Source organism: Pezoporus flaviventris, unplaced genomic scaffold (assembly GCF_033815535.1).
Source record: "Pezoporus flaviventris isolate CSIRO_AGI_PZ_B2104156 unplaced genomic scaffold, CSIRO_AGI_Pfla_v1 ptg000002l, whole genome shotgun sequence".
In the NCBI taxonomy this organism is placed as follows: Eukaryota; Metazoa; Chordata; class Aves; order Psittaciformes; family Psittacidae; genus Pezoporus; species Pezoporus flaviventris.
The window spans coordinates 30,912,564-30,929,994 of NW_026892550.1; the positions used below are offsets into that span (position 1 = coordinate 30,912,564).

Sequence of the window (17,431 nt, forward strand, 5' to 3'; positions counted from 1 at the left end):
TCTGGTTTATGATCTTTTCATTTTTGCTATAGGCACAGCTGTTGATATTATTAGCCTGCAAGAAAGACATTCATCTAAGATATATAATTGTGTCTTTCAGAAGATTATAACCATGTGGTAAAATTATTTACAAAAGCAAAAATGAAAGTGTGAGTGGACTATATGTGCAAAAAACCCATAGTGCCTTATGCAAAAAGACCATTAAAATTCTTCATTTCAGTGTTCATTGCATTCTGTGTGCCCTCAAACTGCCTTTTTTCTGTTTTGTTGAGAGCTTTTGTTGTGGGTCAGTTGTTTGAGATCTGTTTGGATTCTTGTGATCCTCTTAAAGTTACACTATTGCCTAATTGTCTCAGAATAACAGTAATTATTAAAACAATGGGAAAAAATGTGCATTTCCTGCATCTTCATTCTGAACATAGAACTGAGAGGCAGGATGAGCCTGAGGAGTAATTACAGGCTGTCATCAACAGCTGTGATGGATATATCCATCACAGCTGTTGATGAATTATTAATTAACATCTACATTAATCATTAATTTGTTTTAACTATACTGCACTTTATCTGCGTGTTTGTAGGTTTATATAGAAATATAATAAAAATAGTCTAATGAGCTACATCGTATACAGCAGTGTACTTTCAAAAATGCATTTACACGCTTTTGTAACCTTGCACCTTTATTGAGTAACAGTGAGTTCTTGTAACATTCCATGTTGTGTTTTATTAAAGCTCATTTTGATGCTTTGACTGTTTCTGGTTTTGTTTTATATTAGGTTCCTACAGTCCATCCTTCTCTGCTCAGGCACACCCAGCTGCAAAGACCCAGACGTACAGACCATTGTCTAAAAGCGCTTCTGACAGTAGCTCCGATGCCTTTAAGGTCTCATCTCCTTTACCACCTCCACATGTGCCACCTCCAGTACCACCACATCGTCTGAGGGAAAGGTCTACATCAGAAAAGTAAGTTGCATATTTTCAAAAAGTGTTCTTGGTACGTACAGTCATGCAGTTACAGGGCATCACAAAGGATAAAATAGAAGGTGTAGAACAATACGACTTCAAGGGCTTTATTCAAGGTACAGTCCAATAAGGGGGGTAATTTCATCACTAATGGGGGCATCATGCGTAGTGCTGCTATTTCTTCAGCGTGCTAAAGAAGTACTTATTCTTACAAGTAATACCAGTATGAGCATTTAAGATTTTCATTTTTATTACCAGGATTGTCCTGTTTATTGTATTTCAGAACGATCCATGATCTAACAGCTATCTTGAATAGTTAGTCTCTGAGTAGGAAAAGCTATTTATGGTATCCAGTGGGAAAGAGAAGGGATCTAAAAGATGCTAGAAACTGAAATTCAAGTAAGAGCAAAACCGTAAGAGTGCAGCAGTCAACCCATTTTCCTCAGATCTCAGAAGTGCTTTATATCCCGATTTTTTCAACTTCCATCTCAATTTTGGTAGACCAAGAAGGTATTTACAGATTAAAGGGGCATTTCAGATTTCTCATGGTTTTCCAGCTTCAAACTTGCTGCACAAATCCAGGTCCCAGTAGTTAGAGTCCAGTCTGGAAAAGGTTAATAATAATTCAGGAAATAGATGCTTATCCTTCTGATGAAACCATGCAAAGTGCCATGCACACAAACTCTACAGACTTTCAGCATAACCACACCTACTAGCTCAAGCAAAAATCTTTTTCTTTAGCATTTACATTCATGAATATAACATGTTAATATTGATTTATTGATGGCTTGGTTTGGCGAGCAAAGATTTGGGAAGGGCTTTACCCATGCTTACTACAAGCACGATGACCAAGGCATGTGGGATAGGCAAATCTGGTTGGAAAAAAAAGGCTGCTTATGCAATCAGTAAGTTTCTGACCAGGACTGTCAACTCCTGGGGCAATCTCGAGCGACCCATGCCCTGCTCCGCCCGCATGCAAGGTTGGATCTGCAGCTTCTATGCACGGTGTCACCTGCCGTTTTGACCCTCGCATGTCCATACAGACAAGTCCTATCTTCAAACCCAGGCAGAAGGAGCTTGTCTAGCCTTGTAAGGTCTTCCATCTAAGAGAAGGACATGTTAATATAATACTATGCTATTATACATTTATACGTATGTGTGTATATATTTAATATATGGTGGGGTTTTTTTCCGTTAGTGGCTACAAAAGCATCTTTTTTTGGTTACGTTCAAGCAACAAAACAGAATTTGCCCATTTTTTTAGCTTGTACATTGTAAACATTTTTATATGTAGAAATTTGATGAAACAGTTTCAAATAATTCACAGTCTGAATAAAATAGTATGAGAAAATTCCATACTAAGTGTTTAGACTATGAATTGTAAGTAGTGGCAATGCAGCAGATACACATACTGCAGAAAATAAGATTGCCTGACAGTTACTGATTTTTGGCTACTCCCGTTGCTGAGGGCTGGTTGTCAAGACGAAATGCTAGGGGTTAGAGTTGGGCTGCTTCCCAAACACTGTGAGGTTTGTATGTTGTTAGCAAGTCATATGGAAGTGCAGATTTTGTCAGCAGGGCACCAAAATATGGATCTGCTTAGCTTTGGCCTCTGAAGTTATGTGAGTCGTCATCCCATGCTAGGCGAAATGCCTTGGTCACAGAAACCGAGGCCTGTTGCAGTTTCTTTTGTCAAGCTTGAAAATAACTGCTTCAGCACTGAATTGGTTGTTTAGGCTCTCCTTTTAATCTCATGCATGGTAAGACAGGCAGTCAAAATCTACGTTCTCCAGCTCAGGGGATGCCAAACACGTTAGTTATGCTTTGCCTGCTGCTGACAGCTCTAGCTTCTCAATCTTTTCCTGCCATTGGGAGATTCTTTTTTAATTGCCTATAAAGCCTGAGTACTTAAAATCTCACATAAGCGGCTTAGGTCCACATGTATCACGGTTTTGTAGCTGGGAGGCAAGATACGGTTTGCATTAACAGTTGGACTCAAAAATACAGTCCCTAAGGGATTACAGGCTGAACTGCAAATTAGGTGAACTGAGTGAATCAGAATTTCAGTAGCATCTTTTTTACTTCAGTGACTTGCAGTATAATGCAACTTTATCAGAACATTTCCATTTTCCTGCTCGTTCTCAAAACATACAACCTTTTCTCTCCTGAAACTTTTTTTCCTCAGTGAAAATAAACAATAGAGCCATGTAGAACCACTTCCCTTGAAATGTAGGGCATTTTATGGAGGTGTCTGTGTCCCAGAGATTGCCCTCACAAATGTACTGTAAACAAAAGCTACCCCATAGATTGTTTTAAGGCACATGACATGTGCCTTATTATGTCGGGTCACATCAAACCAAGTCACATCAGAAAGGTTGAACTGATAGAATTTCGTCTGTGTATGCTCTTTCTTATTGTAAATACAGAAAATAGCAGTTAGGATTTCCCTTTTTATTTCCCCCATTCTTTGAGTTACTAGTAGGTCATTTCACACAGAGCTAAATAAAAAGATGCGTGAGCTACAGTAGGTAGCAAATGTAGGTGGCATCTACAAAAGCTGCCATGAAAAGGTAGCTCTCATTGTGATAGTAACTAAATAACTGAATAAAATAGCATGAATAGCTATGCTGTAAAGTAGTTATGAATAATAGCATGGTAAATGACTGAAAAAATACAGTAGTAGGGGTTACTTTTTTTTCTTGGCATATCACTATTAAAATGATAGCAAATTTATAGCTGTAAAGAAAATGGATAAATTTCTGTCCCAGAGTCAACTGCCAAATTCTTGTTCTGGTTTATCTGTTTGAATTTCCAAGGAAACAGTATACTGCTTACAAGGATATTAAGGAGCAGTTCCACTGCTACTATTTAAATCTCAAATCAGAATAAAGAGCATCTATTAGGTTTTCAAACTGTCTTTTAAAATAATTCCTCATTTTTTGTCTCAGAAAATTTTGTAACTTTTTCAACATGAACTTATTATCATATTGTGTGATGACAAAAATATTTACCTCTTGCCTGTATGAGTATAATGCATAAAACAAATATAGTAAATTTGCAGTTTGAGAAGGAGTCTCATGGTATTTTGACACAGCATGTCAGGGAAGTTTTTAAACTGGTCTACTGGTTATAACAAAAGTATGAGTGAACACATAGGCTGGACATAGCCATAGGCTGGACACAGCCACAGGCCGGACAAAGCCGTAGGCTGGAATGGCTTTAAGCTGAAAGAGGGGGAATTTAAATTAGGTACAAGGAAGAAATTCTTCACCAAGACATTGGAACAGGTTGCCCAGAAAAGCTGTGACTGCCTCATCCCTGGAAGTGTTCAAGGCCAGGTTGGACAGGGCTTTGAGCAACCTGATCTAGTGGAAGGTGTCCCTGTCCATGGCATGGGGGTTGGAACTATATAAGCTTTAAGGTCCCTTCCAACCTGAACCATTCTGTGATTCTATGATACAATTCTATGACATCTCTAGTATTTTTCTCAGTACTCTGCTGTACTGAGTCTACCTGCTGTAGATGCGTTAAGATGATACAGTGGTCAAAACATTTGAATGCTAGGCCAGACATTTCACAGGTGAAATAGAAAGAGAAACCATTCTGAATTTGTTTGGGTTTGCATGTTTCTCTTGCACGGAGATGTAAAGCAGATGGCAGTGACAGCAAATTGACTCAATTGCTCCTATTTTTTATTTAGAAATGACTGGGATCCCCCAGACAGAAAGGTAGATACCCGCAAGTTCCGCTCCGAACCAAGAAGTATTTTTGAATACGAGCCAGGAAAATCATCAATCCTTGAACATGAAAGACCGGTAAGACACATAAATGGAATGGGTAACAAAGTAAGAACTTTGGTGAGAGGTCATCTTGTTATTATTTACTACTGCTTATAAATGCTTAGATTAATTTTTAAGGTCCTTTTTCAAATATGACTTTGCAGCAGTCTTTGGTCTTTCCTGATCACTGTGTTGAAAACAGAGGTTTAGCTTATTTGCTGAACTTAGATCTTCTGCTATTTCCAAGAAATCAAGCCACAACTGTGCAAATAAGCAGAACTGTGAATTAATGGAAACTGCTTTACTAGTTGGCATGCATCACCAGCACTCATTTTGAGTAGCATTGACAGCACATATGATGGTTAATTAATGCATTAAAATAAATGTACACAGAAGGAGATTTTGGTCAAGTACTGGCCCAGGTTGCCCAGAGTGGCTGTGGAATCTCCATTTCTGGAGGTGTTCAAGACTCACCTGGACACAGCTCTGAAGCAACCTGACCTGATTAGACCCTCTTTTAGCAGGAGGTTGAACTAGATGACCTCTGGAGGTCCTTTCCAGCCTCAATTACTCTGTGATTACTCAGTGTACACTAACGTGTAATTAGAAGCCTTTATTTCTGCGTTCTGAATAATGATAGCAATTGTGGAGTTTTTCACAAGCATGTCTGATAAGGCTATGCTTAATGCATGCAAAATCACCATTAACAGAAGACTTCATTTACTGAAAGAGACATTCACTCAGGCTTTCTAATTTACCTTTGTGCTGTCTCAGTACTTTCTTATTTTAGGAAAACAAAGGCATTCATGTAATCAGTACTGGATTATTATTTGCTTCTGTATTACTGTATTACATGTTTCTTCACAGAATTAATTTTACTAATACAAAATTTGTTAAGCAGATAATTGAATTCCACATATGTAGTATTTCAACAGTGTGAAACACCTTTACTAAGCACGTTTCCCTTGTGGTTCTGTGGTCATTGCAGCGACATAATTCTCATTAACTAGAAAATACTAATCTGTGTTTCTGTAAAATTAAGTTTTTTGCAGAACTGATGCATTTTTCAAAGTGGAAATTGGTGCTTCTATAGGAACTGCTAATTACTCAGTATGATTCAACCGGACTTAGTATTTATTGTGATGACAAATTTAATTTCATGTAAAAGGTAATGGCATTTGTTCTGAGCACTTTTTTGATTGCCATGGCTGCATTATACACAGTGAGGTCATTTACCAGCCTTCCCAGTGCCAAAGAATAACAGCAGTTTCAAGTGAAAAATAAGAAAATTGCAGTGATATTGCAAGAATGGCCTCACTTTTTTAATAAATTATATTTTCAACTACTGTAATGTGAAAAAATCATTCAAATGGAATTGCTGATGAGTATGATCGTAGGTACATTTTTTTCAGTTTTAGCAAACCAATGAAATTTTTAAAAGTGCGCTTTGCTGACTGTTCCTGAATCCTTTTTTTCTAACTTGCTTATGCAGTTTATTTTTGGTGTTCCTTGTATTCACTGAATGGGATGTGGAAGGCAAAACTCATGACTTCTTGAAGGGTAATCAGCAGAGTAGGCTGAAGGACTTTTCTGTGTGTGTAGGAGAACCTGACATCTGAAAACAATGCATTAATTCCAAATTCAGTTGAAAACTGAATTCTCAACTGTGTCAGTATTGCATGAGTTAAGTCTTTCACCTTGATAATCTCCAAATTTTTTATTACTTTTAATGTCTTAAAAATTGTTCTGTTGATAATGAAAGAAAATAGTAATCAAAATACGGAATATAAGAGTATAGTTCATTAGTATTGTAAAAGATGGACATTTATGGCATCTGAACTGGAAACTCTTACCTTACGAGTTTTGCCAGAACAAGAAAAAAAGTCAAAGGGAGTTTCTCCAACAATTCAAATCATAACATTTTTTTGCTGAAATGAAATAATTTCCATGTCTACAGGATTGGAGTTTTGATACCAAAATGATCAGAAAAAAAAATTACAGCTACATTATATGATGTTAGACAGGGCAGGTGAGGTTTGAAAAGTCAGCATTTCCCTTAGTGACGTAGGTACTACACTGGAACCAGTTGTGATTAATGTGGGGGTTAGAAACACGGGAAGAATATAATAAAATGAGATTCAATGTAAAACCAACATTTCATGGGAAATTCAGCATATATCGTTCAACAGGTCAAAAGAATGTAAGAAATAATAAACCTAAAGAAATGACCTAATAATAGACATTAAACGGATAGATTGGTTAGGGATAGATGATTATCTTTGTTATGGATATGAGAAGATGAGTGTAATTTCAAGCTGCAGTATCATGTAGCAACTTACTGTCATGAAACAGGAAATGAATGCTTTTCCTTCTGTAATTTCAACTTGTAAGAGTATAAAACATCAACAAAAACGAGAAGCTTACGATTACAACTGAAAGTAAGTGACATTAAGCTGTTGAATAATCTTCCAAGCAATGATGTGTCAGCTCCTTTATTCCTGTTTCAATGAACTCATAAAACATTACCTTTTCTAATATCATAGCACTGATAAAGTGGTACATAAGTTGTTCTGACATATGTTTCTACCTCTAATGTCTGCAATTCAATAAAATACTCCTTTTTTCTCTAATGTCATCTGAAGCATGGATTTGTTTCCTAATATAAATGTTTACTTTCAGTGAATAAGTAAATTGCATTGTAATAACTTAATCTTACTCATATGAATATTGTTAGATTTTTTATTCTATACTAGGTTGAACAGTGTATATGTGAAGTAATTCCTTCATACATGTACATTTCTCTATTTCTGCAGTAAAGCAACTAAGGAAAGATCTGAGTGTTGCTGTAAAAAAAAGACTTTGTAAAATTGGTACAAGCAATAATAGATGCCTTTATTTTCACGACATGTTTTAGACTGAGCATGAAAGTACACATGTGCTATTCAGATAAAAGTCATCAGGTTAAAATTTTATTCCATATATTTTTTATATATGTATTCAGTATACAAGTTCTTCTGCTGGGTTTATATGCAAGAGGATTTAATGATCTGAATACATTAAAAAACATGACTGTTTTGTCAAATACCAGAAATAGTCTGGGCTTGCACCATGATGCATATCTGTTGATTTGGGGGTTTGGAGGGGTTTTTTACTGTAGTGAAGAATTAGAAATTTTCCTTAGAATATGCAAGTTTTCTGTCAAGCTGGTTATCAGAGTATTGTGCGCTGTGAGTTGAGTTACTTGAGTAACACTTTGTCAACTAAAAAAGAATTTCTCAGCATGTGTTAAAAAGAAATCAGGAATTCTATGGATTGGTATGTCCTCTCATCAAGATATGGAGAGACGAAGTCAATCTGAACTTGGAGCCATAACAGCTGTAGTCCAAAAAGAAAAAAGGAAAAAGCAAAAGGAAACTTCAGAGCTAATAAAATGCCGAAGCCAAATTTACAACAGACATCTCAGTCATCTCAGTCCATTGTTCCAAAGAGGCTTCAGGCAAATGCAGAATATTAATTTGAGCACTCAGATCCATGGTTAATAGTGAGAAACATGTAACTTAAAGGTTTAAATGCCCACTTTTGATTGTCTGCTTGTGTATATCACAGGCAAAGCTGAATACAACATTATAGATGTATCTTTTTTTCAATGACACTGTTGTTCTATACTTGAGTGTGTTGATGCAGTACTGTGCTGACCATCTGATGCAAATGCCAAAAAAGAGTGAAGTTACTTAGTGGTCTTTAGTAGTGTATTTTCAACATGTAATGAAAGGTTACTAAAACTAGATGAAGGATAGAATATAGGAATGTGACTTGGTTTGACGGACAGGTCATAAAAAGGAAATTTACTTAATACTTTTACCTTCTATTCAAGCAGTTTGGGAGATATCAGACCAAGCTCTGTTCACTTTTTAAAGTCAAAATTATTTGTTCATTTTTAAGTTTCTTCGAAGGGGAGATAATAGAAAAAGGTCCATCAGCAAAACTGAATCCGAAAGCCGAGAGAAATCAATTGCCTGCGTATTGATCTTGGTAGCACAGGGAATGCGGAGTCCTCTCTAGAACTGCCTAGCAGCAGTGGACTTGCAGGCTTCAGTGCTGTTTCTTTTTGTGTACTGCCCTCTGCAGTTTAAACTGTAAATAAAAGTAGAACTTGTGTGCATGGACCGCTCTACACACTTTCTTACGCTCTCATTTGCACACTACTACATGAGAAGAACTCAAAACCTTAGAAACTACATAAAATGCACTACCTCTGGCTTTTTCTTTACAAGCAGAAAATCGGGGGGCAGGGGTGGGAATAAGCTTTCAGCTAATTGAAAGAGTATTTCAAGATTAAGAGGAAGCCAACTCCCATTCTCATGTTTATCTATTTGGCTAACTGGATGGAAACACATCTGGTCTGATGGCGTGTTCTGGCTCCCTACAATAAGGAGCAACAGTCTGTCAGTGTGTAGTTGTGCAGCTACTGTTACCCAGGGGACCTTGAGGCTCACAGGGCTGAATACACTACCCAAGCAAGTTATGTTAGTAAGCCTGGCTTTGTACTGCAAACAGCTCCACAACTTCAATGCCATATGCATTAGAAGGGATTTAGTCATTTCTTTTATGTAGATGTATCCAATTATTGATATTAACATCTCTGTGAAAATTAATTCACTGGTATAAGAATGCAGATGAAAACTTACCACAAATATTCCAACATACTGTTCAGAAAAATGATAAAAAAGCAGTTGTTTGTTTAGTTCTGTCCTCTCACAGTATCCAGATCTAAGTTGTGAATTTCATTTTTTTTTAAGTAAGCAAAAACCTCTGAATACACCAAGCATTCTGTGTAATGGGAATCAAGTTGATACATAATGAAGTTATCTTCTGCTTTGTGACTTTGTCATTTTTTTGCCCTCACACCCTCATTTGTTTGTAGAAGAGAATCATGTGCTTTGTATTCAATTATAGCCTCTCTTAAGGTTCCAAATCTTTACTGGTCAATTCATGAAACTAATTTCAGTGGTGATTTTCTACTAACGACTTGGGTATGTATAGTGTGTTGAAACAGTTGTTATTAGTATTGCTGAATATGGCTGTGGATGGTGGAAACATAAGGGAAAAACTCCAGAGCAGCTTCACTTCCTACCCCTGCTGTGGAGCACAGCAAGCTGTTCCATCACTGGCATTCACTCCGTGTTCTGTTCCCTTACTTGAAAGGGACACTGTGAAGATAAATCTATAAAACAATATACTACAAGGTAGTTCAAAAGGGTTGTTGACCTTTCAGTAGAGCAAAGTTGACAGTCTGTTCCAGTAACATCAAAGGCAGCAAGAAAAGTGCTGTAAGATGTTTAATTACCTGAAATGGTCAAGAACACGGTGTCATCTCTTACAGAAATAGCTGTATGTGGTTGCTCTGGTGTACTGGTGACAGCTTGACCCAGGAGGCAAAAGTGTTATGTGCTTAATCACAAGTATCATTCTTTATGCAGGACCCTGTCATTTTCTTGGAGGATTGCTTTCTAGGTCACACCATAATTAGTGTCTGAGATCTGGTAATTACAATAGTGGAGGACCAAATTTTAAATTCAGAAATACCTTTAACAAGAGGAATTCTCTGTTTCAGAGTTCTTTAAGCCAACAGTTCACTGTAATTCTGTGCTGCATGACAGCTTGCATCAGATCCTACAAAGGAACTGGAGATCTTTAGAAAATAATTGATGCAGTCAAGTTTGCAGTTGATTAGATATCCCATAGGGAGCTCTACTGTTTTGCGCTATTTTCATGCTACTTGAATAAATCTGTCAATTATTCTTCTGTTCATTGAAGAATTTTCTTAATGCTATCTTCAATTGCTACTTTATCCCTTTGCTGTGAAAAATTTCAGATTAAAACAGTGTGTGGGGAAAAAAAAGCTTCATTATTCCAACACGGCCATGGGAGATAAAGCCTTACAAAACACTGCTAAAATGAATATTGTGGAATGCATATTTTCTCACCAACTTCTTGTCCATAGGATTTAAAATACACTAGTTCCATTTCGTATGCTGAAGTGGCTTTTTAATACAGTCAGGCCTACATGATTCATATACCTTTTCTCAGCATTGCTTCAGGACAGCAAGATCCAGAATTAACATGTTTTGTGAGAAGACAAGGAGTGACCAAATGCAGTACTGATATAGTTATGTCTTGCTGACCAGATGGGCAATTTCTTGCCTATGCTGAAGATGACGGTCATTTAAACCGTCTTCTTAACAAGCAATCTCTAGTAGCATTAAATGTAGTTAAGTAATGCAATGATGTTTAAAGAAGGGGTCAGAGCCCTATTAACTTTGAAAGAGTAATTTTAAAATGTTTAATGTTTTCCAGTATTGGAAGAACAGCAAGAAAAAGTATTAAAGCTACCAGTCAGTGACAGCTCTTGAACAAGAATATGCATTGTCTTAAATATCCATCTTCATTCTTTGATTTTATTCCTTTCCTTTCCCCGTATTTGTTTTGTGTTTGTGTGTGTGTGTTGTTAAAGTGACATGGCATTTCTAGCACCTGCTCAGTGTGTGCCTTTTCCTTCCCTTTTCCTTCACAACTGCTCCAGCCTGATCGCATAAACCCAGATGACATAGATTTAGAAAACGAACCCTGGTATAAATTCTTTTCAGAACTGGAGTTTGGACGTCCGGTAAGTGAGGAACCTTAACTTGCCAGAGTAGTGGCTTTAATATCTTTAATACAGACTACATATTAGACAAATAGTAGTGTGTAATATTTAAGAACAAGACAAATAAAATGTTGAACAGGGATCTTTAGTAGTCTCCCTAAATCTTTTGCATTTGGCTGGATTATTTTTTAACTCTTTTAAAGCAGAAAACCATGTCAGTTTGCATTAGGGATGCTAAGTTACAAATCGTGTATTTTACTTGAAGGGACATGTGTACATTTTAATACACACAGCCATATATAAATTGCTTATGGCAGTAAATACTGATAAAAATCTTTTCCCTTTTCATCCTGTCCTGTATGCATACATGCAGAATATGTATTTTGTACATGAACACAGAGATACAGGTTTGCTGTTTTCAAGCTGAACACCTGCTTGAACGGACTTCAGTTCTGCTTCAATTTTCACAAATAGCCAGGTCCAAAAAAAGGACTTGGGCAAACAGATGCCAGTTTATTCGTAGTTCAAGCATTTTACGTTTACAGATATAAAGCTGAAAAGTTCCATTTGGTTGAAACACCTAAACATCAGAGAGATCTCAGGTTTTCACCTTTAGTTGCCTAGGCACTCACAGTTCTTCTGCAAATACCGCAGGCTTAATTGGACCTATGCTGTTTGTGTATTTTATACAGGGATAAATCATTAGCATTGTCCTTGAAGCAAGCTGAGAGCTAGGTTTCACTTCCTCCCTGCACAGTGCCTTAACAACTAGGTTGGAGATGCACCTGCTCTTGCTTTTGCACACACCCTCTCTGGCTCCTTGAGCTCCAATTCTTTCCTGTACACTCTAACCTCTTTAGGGAAAGGGGTAGCAAATGTCTTCATCACAGAAGAATGTCTAACACAGTGGCTAGAATACTTTCCACACAGGTAGAAGATGGGAGTTCAAATCCCCTCAGAAAGATTGAAGTAAACCCAAGCATCCCCATAGTCTGGTTAAGTATTTTCATAGCTCCCCAGGATTCTGGGGAGCTTGAGAAAACAAACAGAAGCAGCTGCCCAGAGGCAGGAAATCCCAAATAGACATGGCATTTGAGCTTGAAACTATCAGGGTTTAAAACATTCCCATTCTTATCTTTCCCTGTTAGCTAGCAATTCTTTGGAGCGCCCCTCAGCATGGCAATTACTGACATGCCAGGCTACAGGAGAAGTCTAAGCACATGATACAGGGCCCTGGAGGTCAGTCTGGGAACCAGGTACCTTAGTCCCCCTTTTTAGCTAGCCATAAACCAAAGCCAGAACTCCCAGCTACTTCAGTGAGAGCAGAAAACAAAACAAATCACATACATTCTTTAAAAGCTTTAATTTTTTAATTATAACATTTCAAAAAATTGCCTTTTAAATACCAACAGCAAATAATAGGAAAAAATTAGTTAAATATATCTGGGTTTAATCTGTTGTCCAATAGTCTATAATGTATCGCATTTTCACTGATGACCTTTTATCTCCTCTATCTAGCCTTTCAAGCTGTTTTGTCACTCCTCCCTGTAGGTGGGCAGAAACAGTCCAGATACTCTTCTGATGAACAATATATCAACAATATTTTACTGATTATCATAACCTGAGAATAGTTTCTCCTGTAAGATAAAATATAATGGGATTTCCCCATCAGAACGTAACTCTGATGCTTTACACTCTTCTGTCTCATCAGTATTAGAAACTGCTAGTATTGATTCAGCCATTCCAGTTGTAAATTTTACTACCTAAAGTTACTAACATTTTATTAAGATGCTTATAATTTAAAAACTATTGTAACACATCCTTCCTTCCATTCTACCAATATGTGTCACTCTTTGTATCTGATGCTGTCAACACTTAGTTTCTAACTGTGTCACCTTCTCCACATTTCATTCCTTGCTGCCATTGATTCTACTCCATTTCATCTCTACAATTCTGCTTTTATGATGCAGCCACCTAAAAAGCTTTTGGACTATGTTCAAGACAGTTCTTCTGGTGTTTCCAATGAGGTAAATGAATGATTCTTGTTCAGATGATTCTCTTGGGAAGAAGGGTTGGAATGCTCACCGATTATGTCTTAAGTTTGTTAAAGTGTAGTGGTTTCCTTCTGATAGCTATGAGATGTTTCTAATCCACAATCATTGTATCTTTGTCTTCATATCTTTCCAGATCACTAGTGCATTTGGATGTTGATCTTATTATCCTAGGAACTGTGAGTCCTTATCCCAAAGCATCTCAGAGATTAACACTCAGAATTACATGACAGCCCATACATCTCTTAACTCTTTGACAAATTCCCACTTCTTCAGAGTTGGGCAAGTGCATTTCACCATTAGTACATCAGCACAGTAGTATTTCTTTAATTGAAATATTTGACTGCAAATTCTGTATATCAAGTGAAAGCCTTTGTGGCTAAACTGTAATTTCTCCAATTCAGTATTTATGACTAAGGTTGCTGGTTGTAAATTTAGAACTGTAGGATTGACAGTCACTGTCATTACTCCAAATAAAATACACCAAGATGAGGCAGAGGGCTGTCACTGCCCTATTGTAAGTGGGAGAGATTCAGGACTTCATTCCTTCTCCCTTCCCTCCCCACTTTTAGTGTTAGGGTGAAAGTTGGTGAATCCTGTAACGACAGCTTTATTTCATTTGATGGCTTTACTTCGTATTTGTGATTCACTCTCATGTTCTGTATTCTCTCAAAAAATTAAATGCAAATTGTGGCCTTAAATTATTAATTGTTTGCAAGTTATCCACTCCAGTTGGTTTAAAGTTAGCATGATTATTTGAAATAGTATCATGTTCAGTAGGTCTGGGTACAGCTACTATTAAGTAATACTGCTTTTATCTTTTTAAAGAGACATTAAAGAGACATTTGTGTTTTATTTTGAAACTTTTTATATCTTTGAATTTTATAAATTGTGTTCACAAACTTGTTAGGTATTAGAACCATCATGCAAACAAGCCTGTTTATAACTTTATGGGGTTTTGAGTAAAACTGCATCAGAGTATTTGGCTGTATTTGGTAGTTTGGAGTGGTTGTCTTCAATATTTAATTATTTTTGTCAGGCAGCTTTTATCCATATACAGCAGTGTTGAACATTCTTGGAAAATGCCTAATTAGCTTTGGAGGCGGGGGAGATGCGTACTATTGGGCCGCCTGGATGTGGCTTGGAGGGATCATGGGTCAGTAAATGCCCGAGAGCTGTTAGGGACAGCTACAAGCAGTGGTACCCACTCTTGGCAGTAAAAAGCAACCGTACCCACTGTTTGCTTTCACTTTTCCCCTATGTGCCCTATCAGTACAGCTCTACCTGTGGTTAGAAGGTATAAAATCCACACAGCTTATATGTATTATTGCATGCCTGTTGTAAAAGTTAGTATTGTAGAATGTGCAATGTACAGTATCTTTCATACAGAAAAAACTTCAAAGAAGATATCAAAGAAAGGACAAAAGGGCATTCAAATTGATAAAGGACAGAAAGCAAAAGCCATATAGTAACCCAGCAGTCAATTCTGGCATGACACGCACTTCTTGATGTCTTAGGCTGATCATTAACACACTATTTATGGCCTGGGGAATGCTGTGGATAAAGGAGTTCTCTCTGGTTTGGTTTCAGTTGTGTGATTTAGCCATTGCCTTCCATAGGAGGCATTGGGGATCTGTCACCACCCTTGGGATTTACATCATGGTCTGTATGGTCCTGGAGCCATTATACGTGGTGGAAAGTAATCAGTGTCTCCTGTCTGTTTGGCCAGCATCATGTGACAGATGGTCTTGGTCCAGTCTCTAATGGAAGGGGTTGGCACCTGCACAAGAAACCCCGCAATGACAATTAATCTACAAAACGCTTGTGTCGCCTCATGCAACAGTTCTAACAGAGGTAGCCTGTGAGCCCAAATTTCCTTCCTCTGCTGGTACCGCACCGTGGCAGTGACTGGTCAACAAAGATGAGGCTGATAGTTGCAGTCAGATTTGAAATAAGACTCTGAGGCTTTTCAGGGCAGGCTCAATGTGTGTTTTGTGGGCAGTGCAGGGAAGGACACAGACCTGAGGCCTTTGCTTCACTCTGGCATGTAGGAATGTGAAAACTGGTTGCACTAGCTGTTGGTGTAAGCAACTCTGCTGCTGGCTTCTGTGGTTTTATTGCAGGTAAACCTCATAATACTAGGTATTTATTTTAAAATCATCAAAAGTTGGATAGTGGTTGGAGAACTGTCACAAAGACAGGTTTTTTTCAGCTCTCAGAGGATGAAAAGAAAAACTTGAAAAGATGAACTGAATGAATAGCAAAGACTCAGGAATAAATACCTTCTTCAGAATGTACTTTAAAAAACAAATACAGTGGTAAAAAAGACCCTGTTCTTACCAGAAATATCAGGTGCTCAGCAACTGGCCACAAACATCATGGGATCTGCAAACATGTGGCTATAATTTATATATGATTGTAGGATTTTGATGAGTAACTGCAAGGGAGGCGAAGCTCTGCAGACCTCACTTCTGCATGAGGGAAATATTTTCAGATTTCTGTGTTTTTAAAGTGAAAGTTAATTTTGGCTGTTCTGTATCTATTCTTGAAAAGGTTATAGAGAAGCATGACTTTGGATTGTTACTCAGCAGTGCTTTAAAGGAAAAAACATTACTGAAGTAGAATAGGAAATTAAATGATCCTTTTAAAAAACTGCGTAACTGTTCTCATGAAACATTGCAGCAGCTATGTTGGAGTGCCCAGGAGGGTTAACCATAGCCTGTTCTTATAGGATTTGTCACAGAATAACAAAGTATAAGCAAACACGATAAGCAGAAACCATCACCCTTTTTTCAAATACAGGTATATAACAGATTCGTGTGTTTCTTTTCACAGACTTCCTTATATCATCACTATTCAACAGACAGAGGCCTGGACAGGCCCTCTAGGTAAGAAATACAATATATGATTTTAGTAGACACAGATTATACAGCCTGAGGGGTTTTTCTGTGACCTGAAACCATCAGATGTTCCAGAGTGTCACATTTTAACATTCACCATGTGAGCTGACAAAAGAGAGATGCATGAAGAGGGTGTTCATATTTTAATACTGAAGTGTAAATTTTACCTTCATTTTACAAGGACTTACTCTTTACATTCAAAATAAGCCGTGCTCTATTCTGTGTCTTTCCACTAGAAACCCTGAGTTTCTGTCTCAACTGTACCAATCTGTCATTTAACCTTGCTGTCTGCAGCACTTTCAGTGTTGTTTCCCAAAGCATGCTACCTCATCTGTCCTTACTCTCTTTTTCCTATCTTTGCACTGAATTTATAGTATCAAAAGTAGTCTTAAAACCTTGATGCATTTATGTCAAAGCTTTCACTATTAAAAGGTCATAGCAGTTTTGTATAAAACTTTAAAACAATCAGGTAAAGAAGAAATTCAGCTTTTCTGGGTGAAATATGCTATAAGATGCCTGAGACCAGTTCTTCTCCCCTTTACATGTTTTTGACGTGTTTATCCTGGTATTGTTTAATCTATAAACCAATAATACGAGTTTACTTTTTAAATCCTTGAATTCTGACCTCAGACTGCTGCTAATACTGCTTATTTCTGTAGTTCTGCAAGTACTGCAAGTGACTACAGAAAGCGAAGGAAGTCAGAACCTACTGTAAGCCATCAGAGGGTGCACAGTGATCAGAACGCGAACAGGCCTAGCCCAGGCCGTACAGATATGCAAGGCCCATATACCACCCTTCGAAAGCCTTTAACTAGCTCATCTCCTTCTTCTCCATCACGAGCAAAAGGTAAGAGAATCATATTTGTTAGTGAAAAATCACTGATGATGTGTCGTACAATACATTGATAGTAAATGCAACTGTGTGCTGTTACTAGGTGCACTTCACTGGGAGATTTACTGTATGAAGCAACAGGTTTGGACCTTTCAGGAAAGGCTAGCTTGTTTACACTTAAGTGTGTAATTTTAAGCTGAAAAGCTGGATTTGTAACAAGGATTTTCCAGTTTCAACTGCTTATTCTAACAAAAGAAAATTAA

The 17,431-nt window shown here is 37.4% G+C and overlaps 1 protein-coding gene across 6 annotated transcripts in view; it reads left to right on the forward strand.

Annotated features, from left to right (window-relative positions):
- SORBS2 (sorbin and SH3 domain containing 2) overlaps positions 1-17,431 on the forward strand; it is a 150,701-nt gene that overhangs the window by 105,847 nt on the left and 27,423 nt on the right. For 4 of the 6 annotated variants that reach the window (XM_061473979.1, XM_061473963.1, XM_061473955.1 and 1 more), the window contains 4 exons: positions 774-960; positions 4,661-4,775; positions 16,272-16,324; positions 16,996-17,183. In XM_061473979.1, the coding sequence (XP_061329963.1) occupies positions 774-960; positions 4,661-4,775; positions 16,272-16,324; positions 16,996-17,183 (543 nt within the window). Of the gene's footprint in view, positions 1-773; positions 961-4,660; positions 4,776-11,322; positions 11,407-13,355; positions 13,413-16,271; positions 16,325-16,995; positions 17,184-17,431 lie in introns of all 6 variants that reach the window. The other 2 variants (XM_061473946.1, XM_061473971.1) reach the window with 1 other exon arrangement.